This window comes from Spea bombifrons, chromosome 2 (assembly GCF_027358695.1).
Source record: "Spea bombifrons isolate aSpeBom1 chromosome 2, aSpeBom1.2.pri, whole genome shotgun sequence".
Lineage (NCBI taxonomy): Eukaryota > Metazoa > Chordata > Amphibia > Anura > Pelobatidae > Spea > Spea bombifrons.
Window position 1 is genome coordinate 119,594,806 of NC_071088.1, and position 22,965 is coordinate 119,617,770.

The 22,965-nt window shown below is 37.5% G+C and overlaps 2 protein-coding genes across 2 annotated transcripts; both read left to right on the forward strand.

The window, feature by feature from the left end:
• Nucleotides 1-1,531: 1,531 nt before the first annotated feature.
• LOC128474013 (keratin, type II cytoskeletal cochleal-like) lies at nucleotides 1,532-4,560 on the forward strand. Its single transcript, XM_053456252.1, has 9 exons — nucleotides 1,532-1,996; nucleotides 2,314-2,522; nucleotides 2,727-2,787; nucleotides 2,871-2,966; nucleotides 3,120-3,284; nucleotides 3,387-3,512; nucleotides 3,643-3,863; nucleotides 3,982-4,010; nucleotides 4,241-4,560. The coding sequence occupies exons 1-9, from the start codon at nucleotides 1,574-1,576 to the stop codon at nucleotides 4,390-4,392; spliced, it is 1,482 nt and encodes a 493-aa protein (XP_053312227.1). The 5' UTR covers nucleotides 1,532-1,573; the 3' UTR covers nucleotides 4,393-4,560.
• A 3,810-nt stretch (nucleotides 4,561-8,370) lies between these two features.
• Nucleotides 8,371-11,784, forward strand: LOC128474016 (keratin, type II cytoskeletal cochleal-like). The gene is made up of 9 exons (XM_053456256.1): nucleotides 8,371-8,830; nucleotides 9,407-9,615; nucleotides 9,820-9,880; nucleotides 9,981-10,076; nucleotides 10,312-10,476; nucleotides 10,580-10,705; nucleotides 10,843-11,063; nucleotides 11,208-11,236; nucleotides 11,468-11,784. The coding sequence occupies exons 1-9, from the start codon at nucleotides 8,408-8,410 to the stop codon at nucleotides 11,617-11,619; spliced, it is 1,482 nt and encodes a 493-aa protein (XP_053312231.1). The 5' UTR covers nucleotides 8,371-8,407; the 3' UTR covers nucleotides 11,620-11,784.
• Nucleotides 11,785-22,965: the final 11,181 nt, after the last annotated feature.

A 22,965-nucleotide genomic window follows, 5' to 3' on the forward strand; every position in this document is an offset into this window, starting at 1 on the left:
CACATTGTATATTTATCTCACCACCCAGCCCCCCCTTTAGTACTGATTTACGTGATGCACCAAGCAAGCACTCCTTTATGAATTGATGCCCCCACACCCTTGTATATTGCCACTCCCTTAAATACCATGTCAACCCTGGCACCCTGATTGCATAGGATTTGCCATCTTTGCCCCCAAGCAGCCTGCCTGTGGCTTCCTAGCCTCAAATAGCCTCCTTATGGCATCCTAAACTCAAATATTTCCCCCACACTTAAGATGGCCCTGGTGGTCATGAGGCTGCATAGGCCACTTCAGTGCATGGCCAGCCCACAGGGAAATTTCCCGGTGGGTCAGCCCAGCCCTGACTGGGCCTAGTTTCAGCTACGGGCATGGAGCTGCAGCACCATTAACTCCTTTGTTAATCCGGCCATGACCTTAGAAACACGAAAAAAGCTTCTTAAAAGTTTGTGTGTTACAGATCTATTCTGCGCTAGACTGAGGTTGACTAAACCAGTGGCTACCAAATGACAAAAATGAGGCTCCACATTATGTTTGTATATTCTTTCACAGTATAGCTGTGCTTATTCATCCAGTGGCCGTACACTGCATGATCCAGTCAGCCAATGGTGTGGCAGTATTGGTATGCATTTGGCATCTGCCTGCATTTGTCAGGTGGCCAATGCGGGCCTTATTCAAAAACTGTAAGAGCATTTGAGTTGGTTAAAAATGTGCATATATACTTGGCTACAGGAGGGTCACATTAATGTGAGGTGAAAGAAGCAAACAACTGACAGATTGATAAACCTTGCTTTGTTCTCCAGGGGGTTATAAGGTTACTTGCGTGCACCCTTATCCCTGCACAAATATTAAAAACATCAAATATATTATAAAATTAACTATTTACTAAGAGGGCTGAGGAGCAGCATATCAATTTTCTGTTGATACCATCCTGGAGCTAAATAAATGTTGTATAATGTAAAGAAAACTAAATCTGCTCTTATATCATATAAAAAGGTAAAAAAAAAATGTATGTTGTTTTTAATTAAAAGAATGGAAGTAGAGCTTAACTGTTTAAGACAACATTTATTAATTCACCAAGTAAAATAACATTACATGAAAAAAAGTTAGATGGCCCAATGAAAAAAAAATAAAACTATTGATTTTTAGCTTTAATATGTAGTGAGTAAATATCTAGGCTTTTTGAGTCTTACTTGTACTACTGTCACTAGAAATCTTTCCTATAATTTACTAATGTGACATATTAGTAACAAAATTACTAAAGATGACAAATAAAAAAGCATCATTAAACCAATACAGAAGCTGAGAGAACTCACGATAAATGGCAAAGAAAGCCCATTAAAATGTTTTATACCCAAGGAAGCCAACAGTAAATGCTTTGACTTTGATGATATATGTATGTAAATGTTTTATGATAATCTGACCAAAGAATGATCATAAGAACCAACAACATTACTGTTGGGGGAGTTTATGTTCCCATGAAGTATAAAAGTGGCAGGTTTGTGTCTAGAAGATGTGAAACTCTTGAGCAGACTGTTACTGATCTCATCATCTTTCTCTAAGAAGAAGAAGCATCATGTCTCACCACTCCAGCTTCAGTACCTCTGGACACAAGCACTTCAGCTCCTGTTCAGTAGCTTTACCTAAACATGTCAGTGCACACAGCACCTTCTCCCACCACTCCAAACCTGCAGCTCATGGACACAAGACACAGCATTGCTTCAGCAGCAGAAGTGCCCACAGTATGGGATCCAAGGGGCATAAGATCTCATTGGGAAGTTTCCATTCAGGGAAAAATGGACATGGATCTGGACATGGTGTTGGTGGTATTGGCTCTGGATTTGGGGGATGCTCTGGAGGTATCACATCAGTAACTGTGAACCAAGGTCTCCTAGCACCTCTCAACCTGGAGATTGATCCAAGCATCCAAAGAGTGAGAACTGAAGAAAGGAACCAAATTAGAGGACTTAATGACAAATTTGCTTCTTTTATTGACAAGGTAAGCTTATTGTATTCCATAATTTACAACATGTTCTTTGAATTACTTTTACTATCGCCTGACTAAATGTTTTTTTAACTCTGTGGTACATTGCCATACGATGAAACATTTCAAAGATTGCACTATGCTTTATAGCACTAAAACAAAAAAAAACATGGCATAAAGCATAAATACGATAGTACTGTTGTATGTATTTTGCTCCCCTGAAGTAATTATTTTTTGTGTAACATTTTAATGTTTTGTCTAAATAGAATAGCACCTTTAACTGTTTGATATTAAAATGTGGTCCTATAAATATATATTTTGTTTTAACTTAGGTAAGATTTTTGGAGCAGCAGAACAAGATGCTGGAGACTAAGTGGGCTCTTCTGCAAGACCAGAAAACTGCCAGGTGTCAGATTGAGCCTCTGTTTGAGGCTTTTATCAGTAACCTCAGGAGGCAGCTGGAGGGTCTCCAATGTGAGAAAGCTCGTCTGGAAGCAGAAAGGAACAGTATGGAACAAAATGTAGAGGAAACAAGGAGAAGGTAGGAGTTCCTACATTAATCAATTCTCTGATGTAGTATTATGATAAAAACTTGAATTCAGAATTTGGTTGTTCTGCACAACACAGTATAGAAATTAAAGATATTAAGATATATTAAATATTTTAATATACATATCTTCATACGAGATTCAATTCATAAACTAATTAAATGCTTCCTACTCCTATTTTATTTTTAATGTCACAGATATGAAGAAGAGGTCAACAGACGCACAGCTGCTGAGAATGAGTTTGTTGGACTTAAGAGGGTAAGAGGAAAATAATCACATAAATATATAAATATATATATAATATAAATGTTATCTTATTTTATTTTCTCGATCTCTTTAAGGACGTAGATGCTGCTTTTATGAACAAAGCTGAGCTCCAAGCAAAGGCTGATTCTCTGACTGATGAAATCAGCTTCCTAAGAACTCTCTTTGATGCAGTAAGTAGATTTTAATGTATACATTCAATAAGCAATTTATGACGATTCTACAATACGATTCATTGTTAATTTCTTTGCAAAAAATGTCAACGTTTTATGTAGCTAAGCATTTCTAATCCTCCCTTTTTGCTTTTGTTTTTCGTATTTGTACAGGAAATTGCCCAGCTTCAGGCTCAGATCTCAGATACCTCAGTGGTTGTCTCCATGGATAACAGCCGTGATCTGGACCTGAATGGAATCATTTCTGAAGTCAGAGCTCAATACGAGGAGATCGCTAACAGGAGCAGAGCTGAAGCAGAAGCCATGTACCAGTCAAGGGTAAGTCTGTTTTAATGAAATCATAGCAATGATAAGGTAAACAAAAAGCCTTTACATTAGTTTGTTGGGTGGAATTACATATTTCTATGTGTCCATTTACAGTTTGAGGAGCTCCGCATGGCTGCAGGAAGAACTGGCAATGATCTGCAGAGCAGCAGAGATGAGATCTGTGAATTAAACCGAACAATTCAAAGACTAAAAGCTGAGATTGATAACGTAAAAGCTCAGGTAAAAAAAAATAGCTGAACTCATATCAATATGTCTGAAATGCTTTTTTGTACACAAGCGATATTTTCTCTTGACACGCAAACATTTCAAAAGCTGAAACAGAAGTTTGTCTTCTACAATATTTCCTCAGCGCTCTGCCCTGGAATCTGCTATAAACGAGGCTGAAGAACGCGGAGAAGCCGCTGTCAGAGATGCCAAGAACAAACTCTCTGAGCTGGAAGCTGCTCTACAGAAGGCCAAGCAGGACATGGCTCGCCAACTGAGAGAATACCAGGAGCTGATGAACGTGAAACTTGCTCTGGATATTGAGATCGCGACCTACAGGAAGATGCTGGAAGGAGAAGAGTGCAGGTAAAAATAGTTTTATATACTTACACATACAATGACTTACTATACATTCCTTACTTACTCCCACCTACCAAAAAATAGAATGTACAGTTTAATGTAATTATTTTGTGTTTTCTTTCAGATTGGCTTCAGATGGATCTGTTAATATATGTAAGTGACATTTTCCATAATAGTTTTATTTTACATATAAGCCACTTTGTAAACAAGATTAAAGGCTTTGGAAAAACATTTAATTTCAATCTATGGAACCGAAAACGCCAACTGTTATTATTCCTAAATCATAAATTGTGTTGGAAATGAGGGGGTGCATTTCCTCAATTTACTTTGCCCATTTTTAGTCATTTGTATTAATAAAATTAACTGATCTTTTCATTTTCTAGCTGTGGTGCATTCTAGCACTGGAGGAAAACACCACTCAGGAGGCGCGTCCCATGGATCAAGTGCTGGTCACCATCATAAGGGGGGATTCAGCTCAAATTTCAGCCACGTCTCCAAAAGCAAGCACAGCTCTGGCCATGGACACCACTGCTGAAGTCCTTATATACACTGCAGAGAACACACTGCTAGCATACCATAGTTAAATTACAATTCTGCATATTTGTTTCATTACCTAAATCCCCTCAAAATCTAAAACACTTCTATTCTAAAACTCATGTAATTGTAACCTCTCAATAAATCCCTGTTCATGCAAATGCAAAAATATGGTTTCTATTTTTTTTATGGCAAATAAGTTTGATAATACAAAAAGGTTATCCAAGTTTAAAACTTTTAGTCCCATTGAGTTCTCCCATGACAAACCACTGAGCCAATAAAGATTTTACCCAGAATCACTGGTGCCATAGACAAAGGTTTATTCTGTTGCACACTTTCCTAGTTAAACTAAATTTTAACCTGCTGAAAACAGAGTCCATTTATATTACTACTCAATTGCAGAATTAATATGCAAGAACCTTGCTTTTAAGAGGCTTTTAACATCAATCTTCTAATATTAAATATCAATACACGCCATGTCTTGATGCTTGATTCCATTGGGTGCTAATAAGAAAACTGAAACAGAGGTTCCTTAACATTAATGAATGCAGCATGGACACTTGTGAGAATTGTTCTTTTTTTCCTGCACTGGAACCATTGCAGCACCCCAACATTGCAAGGGACCTAGGCAGTGTCCTTAGGTGCCTAGTGGTTATTCTACTTGATAAATATTTATTGTATGTAAGTTTATATTATATTCATCATGCTGGTAAAGTACAAAATAAAACTTAAGACAGATATGATGGCCTATGGTAAGTACCAAAACTTTGCTAGATATGCCTAGCTTTATGATGGTCTATCATTCACGCATAAAGACCTGTTTGAGCGACAAAAGACAAAAGAATGTGTGACAGTAGAGATGTCTTTATTATATTAGTGACAGACAAAATGAAAATATTGTTAGTTTCAAAACCAAAAGCTAAGAGTTACCTAATGAATACAAAAAAAATAATTTTATGTTAACCAAATTGAAGCCAAAACATAGGGTATATATGCACCATATGTATTGCAAAAGTTGTCTATTAGTACAATTTGTTACAGTCTATGTAAGTATCCTATTTAATTTCCATGCTGCCCTAAATGACACAAATTTAACATTAACAGCGAAATACTGGCACTAAATGCTAGACCAGAAGTATATCCCTAACACAATTAAATGTCCAAACATGTCCCAAGAACAATGTACACTATTAATCTAGTAAAATCTAGTTTCATTGATTCTGTTGGGAATACAAATGCAGACACTAATAACTTGTTACCATCGACAGGGCATTAAGAGCATTATGGGCCTGGTGCTGAGGATTTTGGGCCTCTTTATGGAAATAAATAAAATAGACAGAATCTCGGCATACATGTGTACTAGATAAAGATGACATCAGTGCTAGGCAGATAATATAGGATAGAATCTTCTTTGATGGGATTGGGAGTAAATCAGTACACACACGGGACGCCTGAAGTCACAATTTAGTGCGACTAATCCTTTTTAATAAAATATGCAGATTGAAATAGACTAAGTAACACACTGATTTCTCGGCCTAAAACTTTTTGTGCTCTAAAGTGACTACAAATTCAGGAAGGAGTTTTATCTCTGGACAAGTAAAAATTAAACAGGAAACAGATGACCAAACACACACACACACCAGGACGGGTTCTGTCATACCGACACCCAAACACACACACACCAGGACGGGTTCTGTCATACAGACACCCAAACACACACCAGGACAGGCTCTGCCGCACTGAGACCCACATCCAGGGTGTCAACAATAAAAAAAAGTTTTTTCCACACTGCTTTGTCATTGACAGACCCTTTTGTTTTTTTGCCCCTTGAGTATTTCACCAAGCCAGTACTATGTGTATTTATGCCCCCACCCTGCCAGCCTTTAGTATTGATTTATGTAATGGCCCCAGCTGCCCCCTTGTGTATTAATGCTGCCAGCCTCACATTGTATATTTATCTCACCACCCAGCCCCCCTTTAGTATTGATTTATGTGATGCCCCAAGCAAACACTCCTTTGTGAATTGATGCCCCCGCACCCTTGCATATAGCCACTCCCTTAAGTATCATGTCAACCCTGAAAACTCCCTACTGGGATTATCTTTAAAACAAGTAGTTGAGGAATCAACTCGTAAGGAGGCCATATTGGATTTAGTGTTCACAAATGGAGATTTGTTAACAGATATTTCTGTAGGTGAAAGTTTGATCTAGTGAACATCAGTCTGTGTGGTTTTATATACGTACAGTGACCCCACACAAAAATAAAAGTTTTAGATTTTAGAAAAGCTGACTTTTCTAAAATAAGAATATGTGTAGAGGAGTCACTATCAGACTGGGGCAATTTAAATGGAGTCCAGGAGAAATGTGATTATTTAAAAAAGACAAGAAGTTAACCTTTAGTAGATACAAAAATACCCAAAGTGAGGAAGATAGACAGATCTATAAAATTAGGCAGAAAGAAGCAAAGAAAGGTTCTACTTTAGTTGTCTAAGGTAAAGACAAATAAGTCGATGGGGCCTGATGGGATACACCCCAAGTTTTTAAAAGAGCTTGGGGGTTTTCTAGCAAAAGTGCTAACTGATTTATTTAACGAATCAGTGGTAACGGGAGTTGTCCCTGGGGATTGGAAACTAGCGAATGTTGTGCCCATTCACAAAAGAGGCAGTAGGGAGGAGTCGGGCAACTACAGGCCAGTTAGTCTTACATCTGTAGTGGGGAAATTAATGGAAACAATGTTAAAGGAAAGGATTGTTGAACATCTGAAGTCACATGGGTTTCAAGATCAAAAACAACATGGGTTTTCCTCAGGAAGATCTTGCCAAACAAATCTTATTGATTTTTTTGATTGGGTGACTAAAGTAATTGATCAAGGTGGTGCAGTGGGCATTGTGTATCTGGATTTCAGTAAGGCCTTTGACACTGTCCCACATAGAAGATTTATAAATAAACTGCAATCTCTGGGTTTAGATCCCAATGTTGTTGAATGGATTAAGGAGTGGCTGAGTGACAGACAACAGACGGTTGTAGTCAATGGCGTATATTCAGAACAAGGTCTTGTTACCAGTGGGATACCTCAGGGATCTGTACTTGGACCCATTCTCTTTAATATTTTTATTAGTGATATTGCAGATGGTCTTGATGGAAAGGTATGTCTATTTGCTGACGACACAAAAATTTGCAACAGGGTTGATGTTCTGGAGGAAGAAGCCAAATGGCAAATTATTTTGGTAAACTGGAAACATGGTCAGAGCTAAATAAATGTTGTATAATGTAAAGAAAAATAAATCTGACATTCCTGACAAACTCGTTAAAATCTTCATGAAGTTCTATGCCATCTTAAAAACAAAATATGACCAAAAACCTATATTGAGGGCATAGAACATCATGAAGTAAATAGTGGTGTGCGCTCGTATATCATATAAAAAGGTAAAAAAAAATGTATGTTGTCTTTAATTAAAAGAATGGAAGTAGAGCTTAACCGTTTAAGACAATAATTATTAATTCACCAAGTAAAATCACATTACACCAAAAAAATGTTAGATGGTCCAATGAAAATATGGACCAATAAAGCTCTTTTTAGCTTTAATATGTAGTAAGTAAATATCTAGGCTTTTTGAGTCTTACTTGTACTACTGTCACTAGAAATCTTTCCTATAATTTACTAATGTGATATATTAGTAAAAAAATTACTAAAGATGACAAATAAAAAAGCATCATTAAACCAATACAGAAGCTGAGAGAACTTATGATAAATAGCAAAGAAAGCCCATTAAAACGTTTTATACCCAAGGAAGCCAACAGTAAATGCTTTGACTTTGATGATATATGTATGTAAATGTTTTATTTTAGAAAGTCATAATCTGACCAAAGAATGATCATAAGAACCAATGACATTACTGCTGGGGTAGTTAATGTTCCCATGAAGTATAAAAGTGACAGGTTTGTGTCTAGAAGATGTGAAACTCTTGAGCAGACTGTTACTGATCTCATCATCTTTCTCTAAGAAGAAGAAGCATCATGTCTCATCACTCCAGCTTCAGTACCTCTGGACACAAGCACTTCAGCTCCTGTTCAGTAGCTTTACCTAAACATGTCAGTGCACACAGCACCTTCTCCCACCACTCCAAACCTGCAGCTCATGGACACAAGACACAGCATTGCTTCAGCAGCAGAAGTGCCCACAGTATTGGATCCAAGGGGCATAAGATCTCATTGGGAAGTTTCCATTCAGGGAAAAATGGACATGGATCTGGACATGGTGTTGGTGGTATTGGCTCTGGATTTGGGGGATGCTCTGGAGGTATCACATCAGTAACTGTGAACCAAGGTCTCCTAGCACCTCTCAACCTGGAGATTGATCCAAGCATCCAAAGAGTGAGAACTGAAGAAAGGAACCAAATTAGAGGACTTAATGACAAATTTGCTTCTTTTATTGACAAGGTAAGCTTATTGTATTCCATAATTTACAACATGTTCACTGAATTGCTTTTACTATCGCCTAACTAAATGTTTTTTCACTGTGTGGTACATTGCCATAAGATGAAACATTTCAAAGATTGCACTATGCTTTATAGCTAAGTGTGTAGAAAATAATAGCAATTAACACATTAAGCAGATACTCATGAACTATAAAGGAGAGATATCAAAGCTACTGTTTTTTTGCTTGTTACTATATTTGTTTACTGATACATCCTAAGTAGATCAAAAGTAATTTCCTACACTACCTTAAAATGAAACATTTCATAACACTGCACTGTGCATTACAAATGGCCAAACATAATCTACTGTTAAGATATTCTCTAGAATATGCTTAATCTAAATCACTATTTATAGCACTAAAACCAAAAGTGAATTCCATGGCATAAAGCATATATACGATAGTACTGTTCTACCTATTTTGCTCCCCTGAAGTAATTATTTGTGTAACATTTTAATGTTTTGTCTAAATGGAATAGAAACTTTAAATGTTTGATATTAAAATGTGGTCCCATCAATATATATTTTGTCTTAACTTAGGTAAGATTTTTGGAGCAGCAGAACAAGATGCTGGAAACTAAGTGGGCTCTTCTGCAAGACCAGAAAACTGCCAGGTGTCAGATTGAGCCTCTGTTTGAGGCTTTTATCAGTAACCTCAGAAGGCAGCTGGAGGGTCTCCAATGTGAGAAAACTCGTCTGGAAGCAGAAAGGAACAGTATGGAACAAAATGTAGAGGAAACAAGGAGAAGGTAGGAGTTCCTACATTAATCAATTCTCTGATGTAGTATTATGATACAAACTTGAATTCAGAATTGGGTTGTTGTGCACAACACAGTATAGAAATTGAAGATATTAAGATATATTAAATATTTTAATATACATATCTTCATAAGAAATCCAATTAATAAACCAATTAAATGCTTCTTATTCCTATTTTATTATTAATGTCACAGATATGAAGAAGAGGTCAACAGACGCACGGCTGCCGAGAATGAGTTTGTTGGACTTAAGAGGGTAAGGTGGAAAATAATGACTGAAATGCATATATATATATATATATATATATATATATAATATAAATGTTATCTTATTTTATGTTCTCGATCTCTTTAAGGACGTAGATGCTGCTTTTATGAACAAAGCTGAGCTCCAAGCAAAGGCTGATTCCCTGACTGATGAAATCAACTTCCTAAGAACTCTCTTTGATGCAGTAAGTAGATTTTAATCTCTTTCAATTTTCATTAAGAATTAATAAAAAATATTTTTAATGCTCATAAGATTTTTCTACCATTGTTACTGAAAACAGAATGTATACATTCAATCAGCAATTTATGACAATTCTACAATACGATTCATTGTAAATTTCTTTGCAAAAAATGTCAACGTTCGATGTAGCTAAGCATTTCTAATCCTCCCTTTTTTTTGTTTTTTTCACATTTCTACAGGAAATTGCCCAGCTTCAGGCTCAGATCTCAGATACCTCAGTGGTTGTCTCCATGGATAACAGCCGTGATCTGGACCTGGATGGAATCATTTCTGAAGTCAGAGCTCAATATGAGGAAATTGCTAACAGGAGTAGAGCTGAAGCAGAAGCCATGTACCAGTCACGGGTGAGTCTTTTTTTAATGATATCGTAGCAATGATACGGTAAACAAAAAGCCTTTACCTTAGTTTGTTGGGTGGAATTACATATTTCTGTGTGTCCATTTACAGTTTGAGGAGCTTCGCATGGCTGCAGGAAGAAATGGGAATGATCTGCAGAGCAGCAGAGATGAGATCTGTGAATTAAACAGAATAATTCAAAGACTAAAAGCAGAGATTGATAACGTAAAAGCTCAGGTAAAAAAAATAGATGAACTTCTAGATGAAATCTATATCTTTGAACTGCCTTTTTTGTACACAAGCAATATGTTCTCTTCACATGCAAACATTTCAAAAGCTGAAACAGAAGTTTGTCTTCTACAATATTTCCTCAGCGCTCTGCCCTGGAATCTGCTATAAACGAGGCTGAAGAACGTGGAGAAGCCGCTGTCAGAGATGCCAAGAACAAACTGTCTGAGCTGGAAGCTGCTCTGCAGAAGGCCAAGCAAGACATGGCTCGCCAACTGAGAGAATACCAGGAGCTGATGAATGTGAAACTGGCTCTGGATATTGAGATCGCTACCTACAGGAAGATGCTGGAAGGAGAAGAGTGCAGGTGAGTGTAACATTCTACTGACAGTAAAAATAGTTTTATATATTTACACATACAATGACTTACTATACATTCCTTACTTACTCCCACCTACCAAAAAATAGAATGTACAGTTTAATGTTGTAATTATTTTGTGTTTTGTTTCAGATTGGCTTCAGATGGATCTGTTAATATATGTAAGTAACATTTTGCATAATAGTTTTATTTTACATATAAGCCACTTTGTTAACAAGATTAAAGGCTTTGGAAAAAACATTTCATTTCAAACTATGGGACCAAAAACACCTACTGTTATTATTCCTAAATCATAATTTCTGTTGGAAATGGGGGGGTGCATTTCCTCAATCTACTTTGCCCATTTTCAGTCATTTGTATTAATAAAATTAACTGATCTTTTTATTTTCTAGCTGTGGTACATTCTAGCACTGGAGGAAAACACCACTCAGGAGGAATGTCGCATGGATCAAGTGCTGGCCACCATCATAAGGGGGGATTCAGCTCAAATTTCAGCCACGTCTCCAAAAGCAAGCACAGCTCTGGCCATGGACACCACTGCTGAAGTCCTTAAATACACTGCAGAGAACACACTGCTAGCATACCATAGTTTAATTACAATTCTGCATGTTTGTTTCATTACTGAAATCCCCCAAAAATCTAAAATCACTTCTATTCTAAAACTCATGTAATTGTAACTTCTCAATAAATCACTGTTCATGCAAATGCATCTCAGCAAAAATATGTTTTCTATTTTTTATGGAAAAGAAGGTTGATAATACCAAAAGCTTATCCAAGTTTAAAACATTTAGTCCCGTTGAGTTCTTCCATGACAAATCACTGATCCAATAAAGATTTTACCCAGAATCAGGGGTGCCATAGACAAAGGTTTTTTCTGTTGCACGCTTTCCTAGTTAAACTAAATTTCAATCTGCTGAAAACATAGTCCATTTACATTAATACTCAACATGGCTGCACAGCTTGTTTCTATGATCAAGAAGGTGATGAACCAATAAATTGCAGAATTAATATATAAGAACCTTGCTTTTAACATCAATCTTCTAATATTGAATACCAATACACTCCATGTGTTGATGCTTGATTCCATTGGGTGCTAATGAGAGAACTGAAACATACTTCCTTAAAATTAATGAATGCAGCATGGACACTTAAGTCATGAATGAAGTAGCGTCCAGTTTCGCCCCCCCTTCTAAATAAAACAAGAGACAATTCTTTATTTCAAAAACTTTATTAATTATTAATTATCAACCTTTATTAAATGTTTACATCATTGATAACTTTTTAGCCGTTTATTAGCCAAACATATTTTGGCCCAGTATATAAACATTTCACCATCAAATAACAACAGCAATGATAACCAATCATAACCATGAAGTAACCTGCTGGTATGGGCGTATCCACCTGTATCCCTGCTGGAACTGCCGGCGTCCCCCAGCGCGGCAGTCACACGACCATACGATTCACAGGGGCAGATGCCCCTGGAGTGTCCTGCACTTACACCTCTGTGCACCACAAGTAACCACACCTAGATGGTTAACTCCTGCACCGTACCAGCTTAAAAAACCTGAGCCCCCAGCTAATGCAAAAATCAGGGAGGGATGGGCGGGAAAATATTTTTTAAAATACTGACCCTATAGCATAAATCCCCCCTTTATATATCCCCTCAGGGAGGGCAATTACCCCCTCCCTTCTGGTCTTGCACGTGCCTCAAAGGCTTAACACCTTAGGTGCAAAAATTTTGCCAAGTCATGCCTTAACTCTTAACACTAGGCATTCAACGAGGTACCTCGTCCGGCACTTCATTCATGGGGCCCCTTCGTCCAATTCTTTCCCTATGGGCTGTTCTGAATTGCTCTTTTTTCCTGCACTTGAACAGTGCATCACCCCGTTACCCCAACATTGCCAGGGACCTAGGCATTGTCATCAGGTACCTTGTGTTTATTCCATTTTATAATTCATCGTGCTGGTTTATGGATTGGCCAAATAAGCCAAAAAGCTGAAGGTAAATTCCTTACAAAATAAAACTTAAGACAGATATGATGGCCCATAGTAAGTACCACAACTTGGCTAGATATGTCTATCTTTACGGTGGACTGTCATTCATACATAAAGAACTGTTTGAGTGACAGAAGACTTACCAAATTAATACAAAAAGGTAATTTTATGTTAACCAAATTGAAGCCAAAACATAAGGTACATATGCTCCATATATATTACACAATTTACTATTGGTACAATTTGCTATAGTCTATGTAAGTATCCCATTTAATTTCCATGCTGCTCTAAAGGTGCTGTTCAATCTATTCTGTTAAATGTAACACTTTCTGAATAAAATGCTAGACTAGAAGTATATAACACAATTAAATGTCCAAACTCGTCCCAAGAAAAATATACACTATCAGTCTAGTAAAATCTAGTCTCATTGATTTACTTGGGAATACAAATGCAAGCACTGATACGTTCGTACCATAGAAACAGAAAAAAAACTTCTTAAAGGTGTTGTTTTTATGTGATTAAACCTTTAAAAAAGAATGTAATTACAGATCTATTCAGGGCTAGACTGATGTTGACCTAACCAGTGGCTGCCAAATGACAAAAATGAGGCTCCACATTATGTTTGTATATTCTTTTAGAGTATGGCTGTGCTTATCCATCCAGTGGCCGTACACTGCACAATCTAGTCAGCCAATGGTGTGGCAGTATTGGTATGAATTTGCCTGCTGTGTCAGGTGGCCAATGCGGGCCTGATTCAAAAACTGTTAGAGCATTTGAGTTGGTTAATAAATGCACACATATACTTGACTACATGAGGGTCACATTAATGTGAGGTGAAAGAAGCAAACACCTCACAGATTTATGAACCTTGCTTTGTTCTTCAGGGGGTTCTTCACAGGGTTATAAGGTGACATGCGTCCACCCCCATTCCTGCACAAATATTACAAAAGTAAAATAAATAATACAATTAAAATGAAACAGGTTTCCCTGGACCCACTGTGCATTCCCTGGACCTGGACTTGTGCATTCATATTTGGGCTAACAGAAAAACGAATGGTGCGTTTTCGTTGTTCAGCCCGAATACCGAAGAAACAGACATGACGGCGGCAAAACATATACGAACACGGAGACACACAACACGAAGAATCTTCGTCTTCCTTTACTAATCTCCCTGGTCTCTTCCCCATCTAGCCTACCTTATCTATGCAGCGTTGCAGGATTAATGGGAGCGGAAATCCATAGGTTCGCCGTCAGGAGTTAAGGTCCATAAGAGCGACTCTATTGGTCGCCTGCAGGGGCCTCGTCTGGTATCAACCAAAAGAGTCGCTCTTATGGATATTTAACTCTATTGGTCATTCATCCGGACATTTAACTCTTGGAGCGGGGGTCTACCCCGGCCAAGTTTCAGCACCAGGATTTTGTACAAGCCTGTACGAGCGACTCTATTGGTCGCCAGCAGGGGGCTCGTCTGGAACAAACACAGGAACGGGCGAATATTCGTGTAATACGAATTTTTTTTTTCCCACGAACACAAAGGCGTACACAAAGAGTTGGCCAGAGCCTAAGTCTACTAGTTACTAAGAAGGCTGAGGAGCAGCATATTCAATTGTCAATTGAAAGCATGCTGGATCTAAATAAATATAATGTAAAGAAAACAAAATCTGACATTCCTGACAAACCCGTTAAAACATTCATGAAGTCTTTAAAAAAATATGATCAAAAACCTATATAGACGGCATAGAACATCATGAAGTGAATAGTGGTGTGCGCTTTCATGCACACCACTACCTGCTGGTTTACTGTCCATGTATCAGTAAAGACAGACATAGACTGCCCACTGCAGTCCAGTGATGTTGGTGGGAGTTCCCCCTGACGTCGGGGGCGTTCCTGCTGATGTCAGTGGGAAACACCCCCATTTAAAGGGAAAATGGGCAGGGGGGCGGGGCAAACCCGGAGAGTTCCCAGGTATGCAAATGCCTAGTAAAATATCTGGTCTTGCCTCCGGTATTTTGTGCTGGTGGGATGCTTGACAGTCCCAAATGAGATACAGGCCTCACGAAACAAAATTGGAAAATTTCAGGTTTGGAAAAGACAATGGGCAACTTCCAAAACCCATGAAAAACCTATGGAAGTCGGGTATTTCTGTAATCTGGAGATGCAGCTGAATAAGGTGTGGTGTGTTTTTCTGTAGTTGCAAGTAATCTGTGAAAACAGTGCTAACATGGAAAGGTTGGTAAAGAAGCAACACAAATGAATATTAAGCCCCCTTTTGCCAGAGATTTGTGACAAGTGTCCAGTGAAATACCCTAGGTTGTCTTCTCTCTAAAAACATATGCTTTGCAGGAGAATTTTTCAGCTAGTAGGCTGCCAAACAGTCCCAAATGAGACATAGGCCTCACAAAATAAAAGTTGAAAATTTCAAGTTATGAAAGCTAACCTAATGAAATATCCGTGAGGGTCCAAGAAAACTTAAAAATGAGAATCGTGGTTAACGAATTAATTTAAAAATGCTGAAAAAGTCCCAGGTTTCTGGGTATGAGATATTCTCAGTAAAAAAAATGCAGTTGAAAAAAATATTTTTTCAGCATAAAATACAGTGCTGTATACTTAAATGTAGGTTAGTGTTATCCAAACGTAATTCTATTACATTTTGCACCAATAAACCAAATTTTTTGTGATAGAGAGTGGTTTTTTTGGCCTTAAATCAGTATAGTATGTGTATATGTAAAATATTTGTGTAATGATATTTACAACTATTTCTTCATTAAAATACCAGCTATAACTGTAAATAACAAAAGACAAAGGGAAGATGGAACCTTCTTGAAATGGAATCCAAGGCAATATTATACAAGAAAAAAATAACGATAATGCAGTAAGAAAAATAATTTTACGCTACATTTATAAAGTTTCCCTAAGACCGGTAAATACCTAGGACCTTCGACTCTTACTTGTACTACTGTCTCTTGAAACCTTCCCCACTCTGTACTAATGCTAATAAAATAGTTTAAATGAAAGTGAAATGTTTAATAATTTGTGTTAAATGTTTCATTTTGGGAATGTCTGCCTATAATAAAACAACTATAATAAAACAACTATAGTCCTTCTGAAATGTGACAACTTCCCAAATAAGCCAAGGACAAATTATTTCTTGTTTAGTAGCACTTTAACTGTTACAGTAGCTGAGATAGCTCATGGGAAATGGCCCAGAAAGCCTGTAAAATACTTATACACATGGAAAACAACAGTAAACGCTTTGACTTTGATGATGTAAGTATGTAAATGTTTTATGTAAGAGAGTCTGACCAAAGGATGATCATAAGAACCAGTAGCATTATTTTTGGGTGAGTTAACGCCTCTATGAAGTATAAAAGTAGCAGGTTTGTGTCTAGAAGATGTGAATATCCTGAACAGACTGTTACTGATCTCATCAGTTCTCTCCAAGAAGAAGCATCATGTCTCATCACTCCAGCTTCAGTACCTCTGGACACAAGCACTTCAGCTCCTGTTCAGTAGCTTTACCTAAACATGTCAGTGCACACAGCACCTTCTCCCACCACTCCAAACCTGAAGCTCATGGACACAAGACACTGCATTGCTTCAGCAGCAGAAGCGCCCACAGTATCGGATCCAAGGGGCATAAGATCTCATTGGGAAGCCTCCACTCAGGAAAAAGTGGACATGGATCTGGACATGGTATTGGTGCAATCGGCTCTGGGTTTAGGGGATGCTCTGGAGGTATCACACCAGTTACTATAAATGAAGGTCTTTTGGTACCTCTGAACTTGGAGATTGACCCAAGTATCCAGCGAGTAAGAACTGAAGAAAGAAACCAAATTAGAGGTCTCAATGACAAATTTGTTTCTTTCATTGACAAGGCAAGTTCATTTTATTCCATAATTTACAGTATTTCCATGGGGTTATTTTTACTGTATTTGATTAAAGATCCAGTTTAACTAGATTAATTTGTATAACTATAGACTCTTTCACAACATGGCAAATTATAACAATAACACTGTGCTTTATTATTGGCCAACTCTAGCAGAATTTCTTGGCCCTGCTAAAGACACAATTAAAGCTTTTAGATTTTGTCACTGCTTTAATGTACGCATTATACGGAACACACAGCCCTCCCTGTAAAATAAATGTTTTAGAGTTTGCTGTTAAAGTGTAATATTTTCTTTTAATTTATTTTATGGTGATTTGCAAATGTCATCCTTTGTATGGATATCGGTTGATTGTGTTCTTAAAGATGCCATAGTCATTTTGTACCAGGGTTAATATAAGCTTTCCTAAAAAAACAAAGTCAATCATTCTTGAGTAGAATGTGACAGCACTTTTAAACCACTATTTATACTGCTAAAAATGAAGGCCAAATCCTGCAATGGATATTTTATAACGCAATAGGTTATTTACGGTATACATTAGACCTCAGAAACGAAATAAAAGATAAACTATACGAACGACGAGAGTACTGGAACGCATAATCAGTCCCAAATGTAGCGTAATAAAGAAGCAACGCTAGTGCCAGCTGGGCTGCTCAGAGGAGGGAGACTAAATGCCTTCCTCTGGCCGCTGCAGAACGACGTGAGACCCTTCTGTCTTGAGGCCCCGAGTGAGGGGGTCCTCTGGACCTTGTGGGATACCGTGGGCTGCGGCGGTCTGGCAGGTCCCTGCTGCTGAGGTAAGTGGCGTTCTTGACATTCTGTTTAGTACTATTATACATAGATTTTTTTTAAATTCCTAACTTAGGTAAGGTTCCTGGAGCAGCAGAACAAGATGTTGGAGACTAAGTGGGCTCTTCTCCAAGACCAGAAAACTGCCAGGAGTCAGATTGAACCTCTGTTTGAGGCTTTCATCAATAACCTCCAGAGACAGCTGGAGAGTCTTGGATGTGAGAAATCTCGTCTGGAAGCAGAGAGGAACAGTATGGAACAAAATGTAGAGGAAATAAGGAGAAGGTAAGGGTTTCTTTATTCATGAATTTTCTGTTTTGGGTTTATTTTGATTCACACGCAAAACACAGTGTGATATATATGCCATTGTTAGCAAGTTAATGTTTTTAGTAGAAGAACAAACAAACACACAGTCCAGCCCTGAAAAGTGTCCCACATGAAATATTTTAATAAATATATCTTTAACTTTTAATATGACAGATATGAAGAAGAGCTCAACAGACGCACAGCTGCTGAGAATGAGTTTGTTGGACTTAAGAGGGTAAGGGTAAAGTGATTATATATAATTATATATATCTGTGTGTGTATATATATATATATATATATATATATATATAATGTATTAATGTAACACTATTATTGTTCTATTACGGTGTGTTCTCTCCGTCAGGATGTAGATGCTGCTTTCATGAACAAAGCTGAGTTACAAGCAAAGGCTGATTCCCTGACTGATGAAATCAACTTCCTGAGAACTCTCTTTGATGCAGTAAGTAGAACTTGATCTATTTGACTTCATTAGAAATTATTTTAAATGCCAATAAGATTTTTCTACAACCATTACTGAAAACAAGATTACTATGCACATACTTGATTGTCATGATCTTATTTAGACTGGTAACATTATTAATTTATACTATCAATAAGGCAATTATGAATTAATGTGACATTTTGAGAGCCCAATAACATTTTTCTATATGATTCATTGTTAATTATTTTAAATTCCAGCATTCGGCATTTCCAATCCTTCTTTTTTTCATATTTGTACAGGAAATTGCCCAGCTCCAGGCTCAGATCTCAGACACCTCTGTGGTTGTCTCCATGGATAACAGCCGTGATCTGGACCTGGATGGAATCATTGCTGAGGTCAGAGCTCAATATGAGGAGGTTGCCAACAGGAGCAGAGCTGAAGCAGAAGCTATGTACCAGTCACGGGTGAATATATCTCAATGAAATCACAGCAGATAAACAATACAACTTTACTTATTAAATTAAAGATATATTTGTATATGTCCATTTACAGTTTGAGGAGCTTCGCATGGCTGTAGGAAGAAATGGGAATGATCTGCAGAGCAGCAGAGATGAGATCTGTGAATTAAACCGAACAATTCAAAGACTAAAAGCAGAGATTGATAACGTGAAAGCTCAGGTAAAAATTACAGCGACTTGCAGAAGTAGACCACATAATCTATCTATTTTAGAGATATAAATTTGTTATTTGAGTGGCTAATGTTTAAAAAAACAAAGTAAGACATCAAAGTATATCCTTATTGTTTCAATTTTTGGAAATTATTATTTGTTCTATTTTCTTTATTGTTTTGTTCAGTTTGGGGTTATGAGTATTGTATATTACATTATAAAAAATACATATAAAATGACAAATAAATATTTGTGAAATGCCTTTTTTATATACATGCAATTAATACGCAAGCATTTAAAAAGCTGAAACAGTTTGTCTTTTACAATATTTCCACAGCGAGCTGCACTGGAAGCCGCTATAACTGAGGCTGAGGAACGTGGAGAAGCCGCTGTCAGAGATGCCAAGAACAAACTGTCTGAGCTGGAAGCTGCTCTGCAGAAGGCCAAGCAGGACATGGCTCGCCAACTGAGAGAATACCAGGAGCTGATGAACGTGAAACTGGCTCTGGATATTGAGATCGCCACCTACAGGAAGATGCTGGAAGGAGAAGAGTGCAGGTGAGTGTAACATTCTACTGACAGTATAAATATGTATATTTAAATATGTAATAACTTACTATATATTATTTACATCCTCCCACCTTACAAAATATAGAATATGACGTTTATCATTATTATTTTGTGTTTTCTTTCAGATTGGCTTCAGATGGATCTGTTAATATCTGTAAGTAATACTTTAATTTAAATATAAGCCACTTTATAAATCAAGGACCTAAGAAGACATTTAGTTTGAAACCATGGGACTATGGTTATTATTTTTGCAAAATAATATTGTTAATTTCACAAGAAGTCAAGGGTTGGATTCAATATTGAACAGACAAAGCCATTGACTATATGGCTACAATAGCAGAAATTAGTGGTGCATATTCCATATAGAATGTCCATTTTTGTGTCCATCCCTTTCCCACATTTACTGCCTACAAGTTTGGATGAAAATGACATGTTATTATTGCTTAATGATAAGTTCCATTGTTAAAATTACATTTTATTTATAAAGTGCACAACAGATTCTGTAGCACTATTACAAGGGAAGAATGCAAAAATAACAATTACATTAAAAGTACAATATACAACATTAACAATAAGATGAACAAACTACAAAGTGACATGTATTAGAAAAGTTATCTGATCTTTTCATTTTCTAGCTGTGGTGCATTCTAGCACTGGAGGAAAACACCACTCAGGAGGCGCGTCCCATGGATCAAGTGCTGGCCACCATCATAAGGGAGGATTCAGCTCAAGTTTCAGCCACGTTTCCAAAAGCAAGCACAGCTCTGGCCATGGACACCACTGCTAAAATCCGTAAATATACACTGTAGTGAAAGCACTTGCTTAATGTTTGGTTTCATTATTTTAATCCCTCCAAAAAAAATCTATAATTGTATCTGTACTAAAACTCACTTATATCATTCCCTTGCAAGTATTGTAAAAGTGCTTGTTGCTTATATAAAATATATGCTTCTGTAACTTCTCAATAAACCACTCTTCACTCAAACACGGTTTCTACTTTTTTTAATAGCTAACAGGTTGATTAAAACTAGAGCTTGTTCGTGGAAACCACTGAACCACTGAACAATATAGAATTTACCCAAGGCTCTCTGTGCCACAGATAAAGGTATATTCTGCTGCATTCTGTCCTATTTAGAGTGCTAGAACAGTGGACTCTATATCTCAACAGCTAAGATGGATGCATAGTTTGTTTCTATGATGTATGGGATCTGGAAATAACTAACAATGAGGAGCTTATCTAAAACATCTAAGTACGAGAACGCTTGGGATATGGTTTCATTTGAGATTAATTCTAAAAAAGGTAATTGGTAACTACTCTACCAAAACAATTAATTGTATAAGCGCCAACTTTGACAGGCTAAGGGCATCTATTGAACACATATACTGGAATGGATTGTTTTCTGGACAGAACACCAAAGACAATAGAAGCACACGATACAAAATTGCACACATCAATCTATACCTTTTGGATACAAGAAAAAATAAAATAAAACCAATGTGGCTTACCTTTAGGGACTCTTTCAGTTCAGGTATAGTGCCAATAGACTGGCGTAAGGCACATATGGTGCCCGTATTTGGAACGGGATCAAAGAACTACTGAGGAGAAGTATTTTGGAATAATTGTAGACAACGGGCTTGAAAAAAGTGTGCAATGCCAGTCATCAGCTGCAAACGCTAATAAGATATTGACATGTATAAAAAGGTGATTGTGTCATAGGAGGAGGATACCATGTTGCCTCTTAACATGTGAATGGTGAAACCTCACCTTGATTATGTAGTACAATTCTGGGCTCCAGAGAGAGAGTGTACCTGTAAGCCTTATGTCATGTGTACCCCTGCCCCGGGAACCTAACTGGTGGTTGTTTGTTATAAGCATCTGACATTACCAATCTGTGTGTTGAAATGTATTTTGAATACAAAGTTTGGGCTTTCTTGTTATCAAAACTTATGTCCAGCAAATCCATCCTCATCAGATATGTCATCTTATTTTTAAGAAAACCCAATTTTGGCGGCGGCGGCGGCTTCTGAACCCCATTGCTGCAGCACCGGTTTCCTGCCTGCTGCCATGCGAGTTCTCAGAAGCAGTGGAATAAATTGGCTCCAATGATCCCACATCATTGTATAAAACACTTATTGTCAAGCACCCTGCTCGTGCCATCTTTGCCTTTCCATAATACACACACACTAATTCACACTTTCATTCACATAATTAATTCACATAATCGCTTATTCTCTCACTAGCACAAATCATTTACACATATTCATTAATGCATTCTCACAAATTAGAACAAGTAGTTCACTTACCTTCCAGAAGTCCTGCGGTGAGAGCGCGAGGCCTCTGTCTCCCTGCTCTGCAGTCTGTCGTGGTGCACCCTGCTTCACTGCTGCTGAGCACCATAATATGACATCATATTCTGGCGCCGAGCGGTTGCTGAAAACTTTATGAGCGACCGCTCGGCGCCCCTCTATCTTCTCCCACATATTGCTATTGATCTTAAACAAAGACAGCCTGGAAAAATCTGAGATTTTTCTATATAGATTTAGCAGAGAGGTGAGAAGGGACAACACTGATAGAAGGATATTATCCACAAATAAGATACATTTGTATCCCCCTCAGCTAGGGGGACCACATGTCCCGGATTGCAGTATTAATCGAGGACAATGCATTGTCCCGGAATGAGAAGTCTGAGTGAAGGAGAGAATATGTACAGTATATCATATATCACATCATACAGTATAATATAAAATGTATGTTATGTGTATGAATCAGTGTGTATGTGATATATAATATTAAATGTATTTTATGTGTAAGTGACGGTGTGTACAATTTGCTACATTCTATGTATACCATTTCACAATTCACAATCAAAAGTATGTGGACACTCCTCATAATTATTGAGTTTAGGTGTTTTTAGCTACACCCATTGCCAAAACTGCCATCTTTGGTGGGGTATGCCCTTTACTTTACACAGGTCCCCTAAACCAGCTACACCTCCCCAAGGTGTTGCACTTTATGTTTTGCGCCATCTGGTTCCTGACCCCTAACAGTATGGTGCTGGAGCGTCAGGGGTGAATCTAGAGTTAGTGGCACCCTGAAGAAGAGAAGAGGAGCTGAAGAAAGAATGTGTTAGTGTATAGTGTTAAAAAATAGTGTTGCGTGAGTTTGCATGTTAGTTATAGAGGGGCCCTGAATAAATTAACATAGAAACAAAAATACTTTTTAAAAGTTTCTGTGT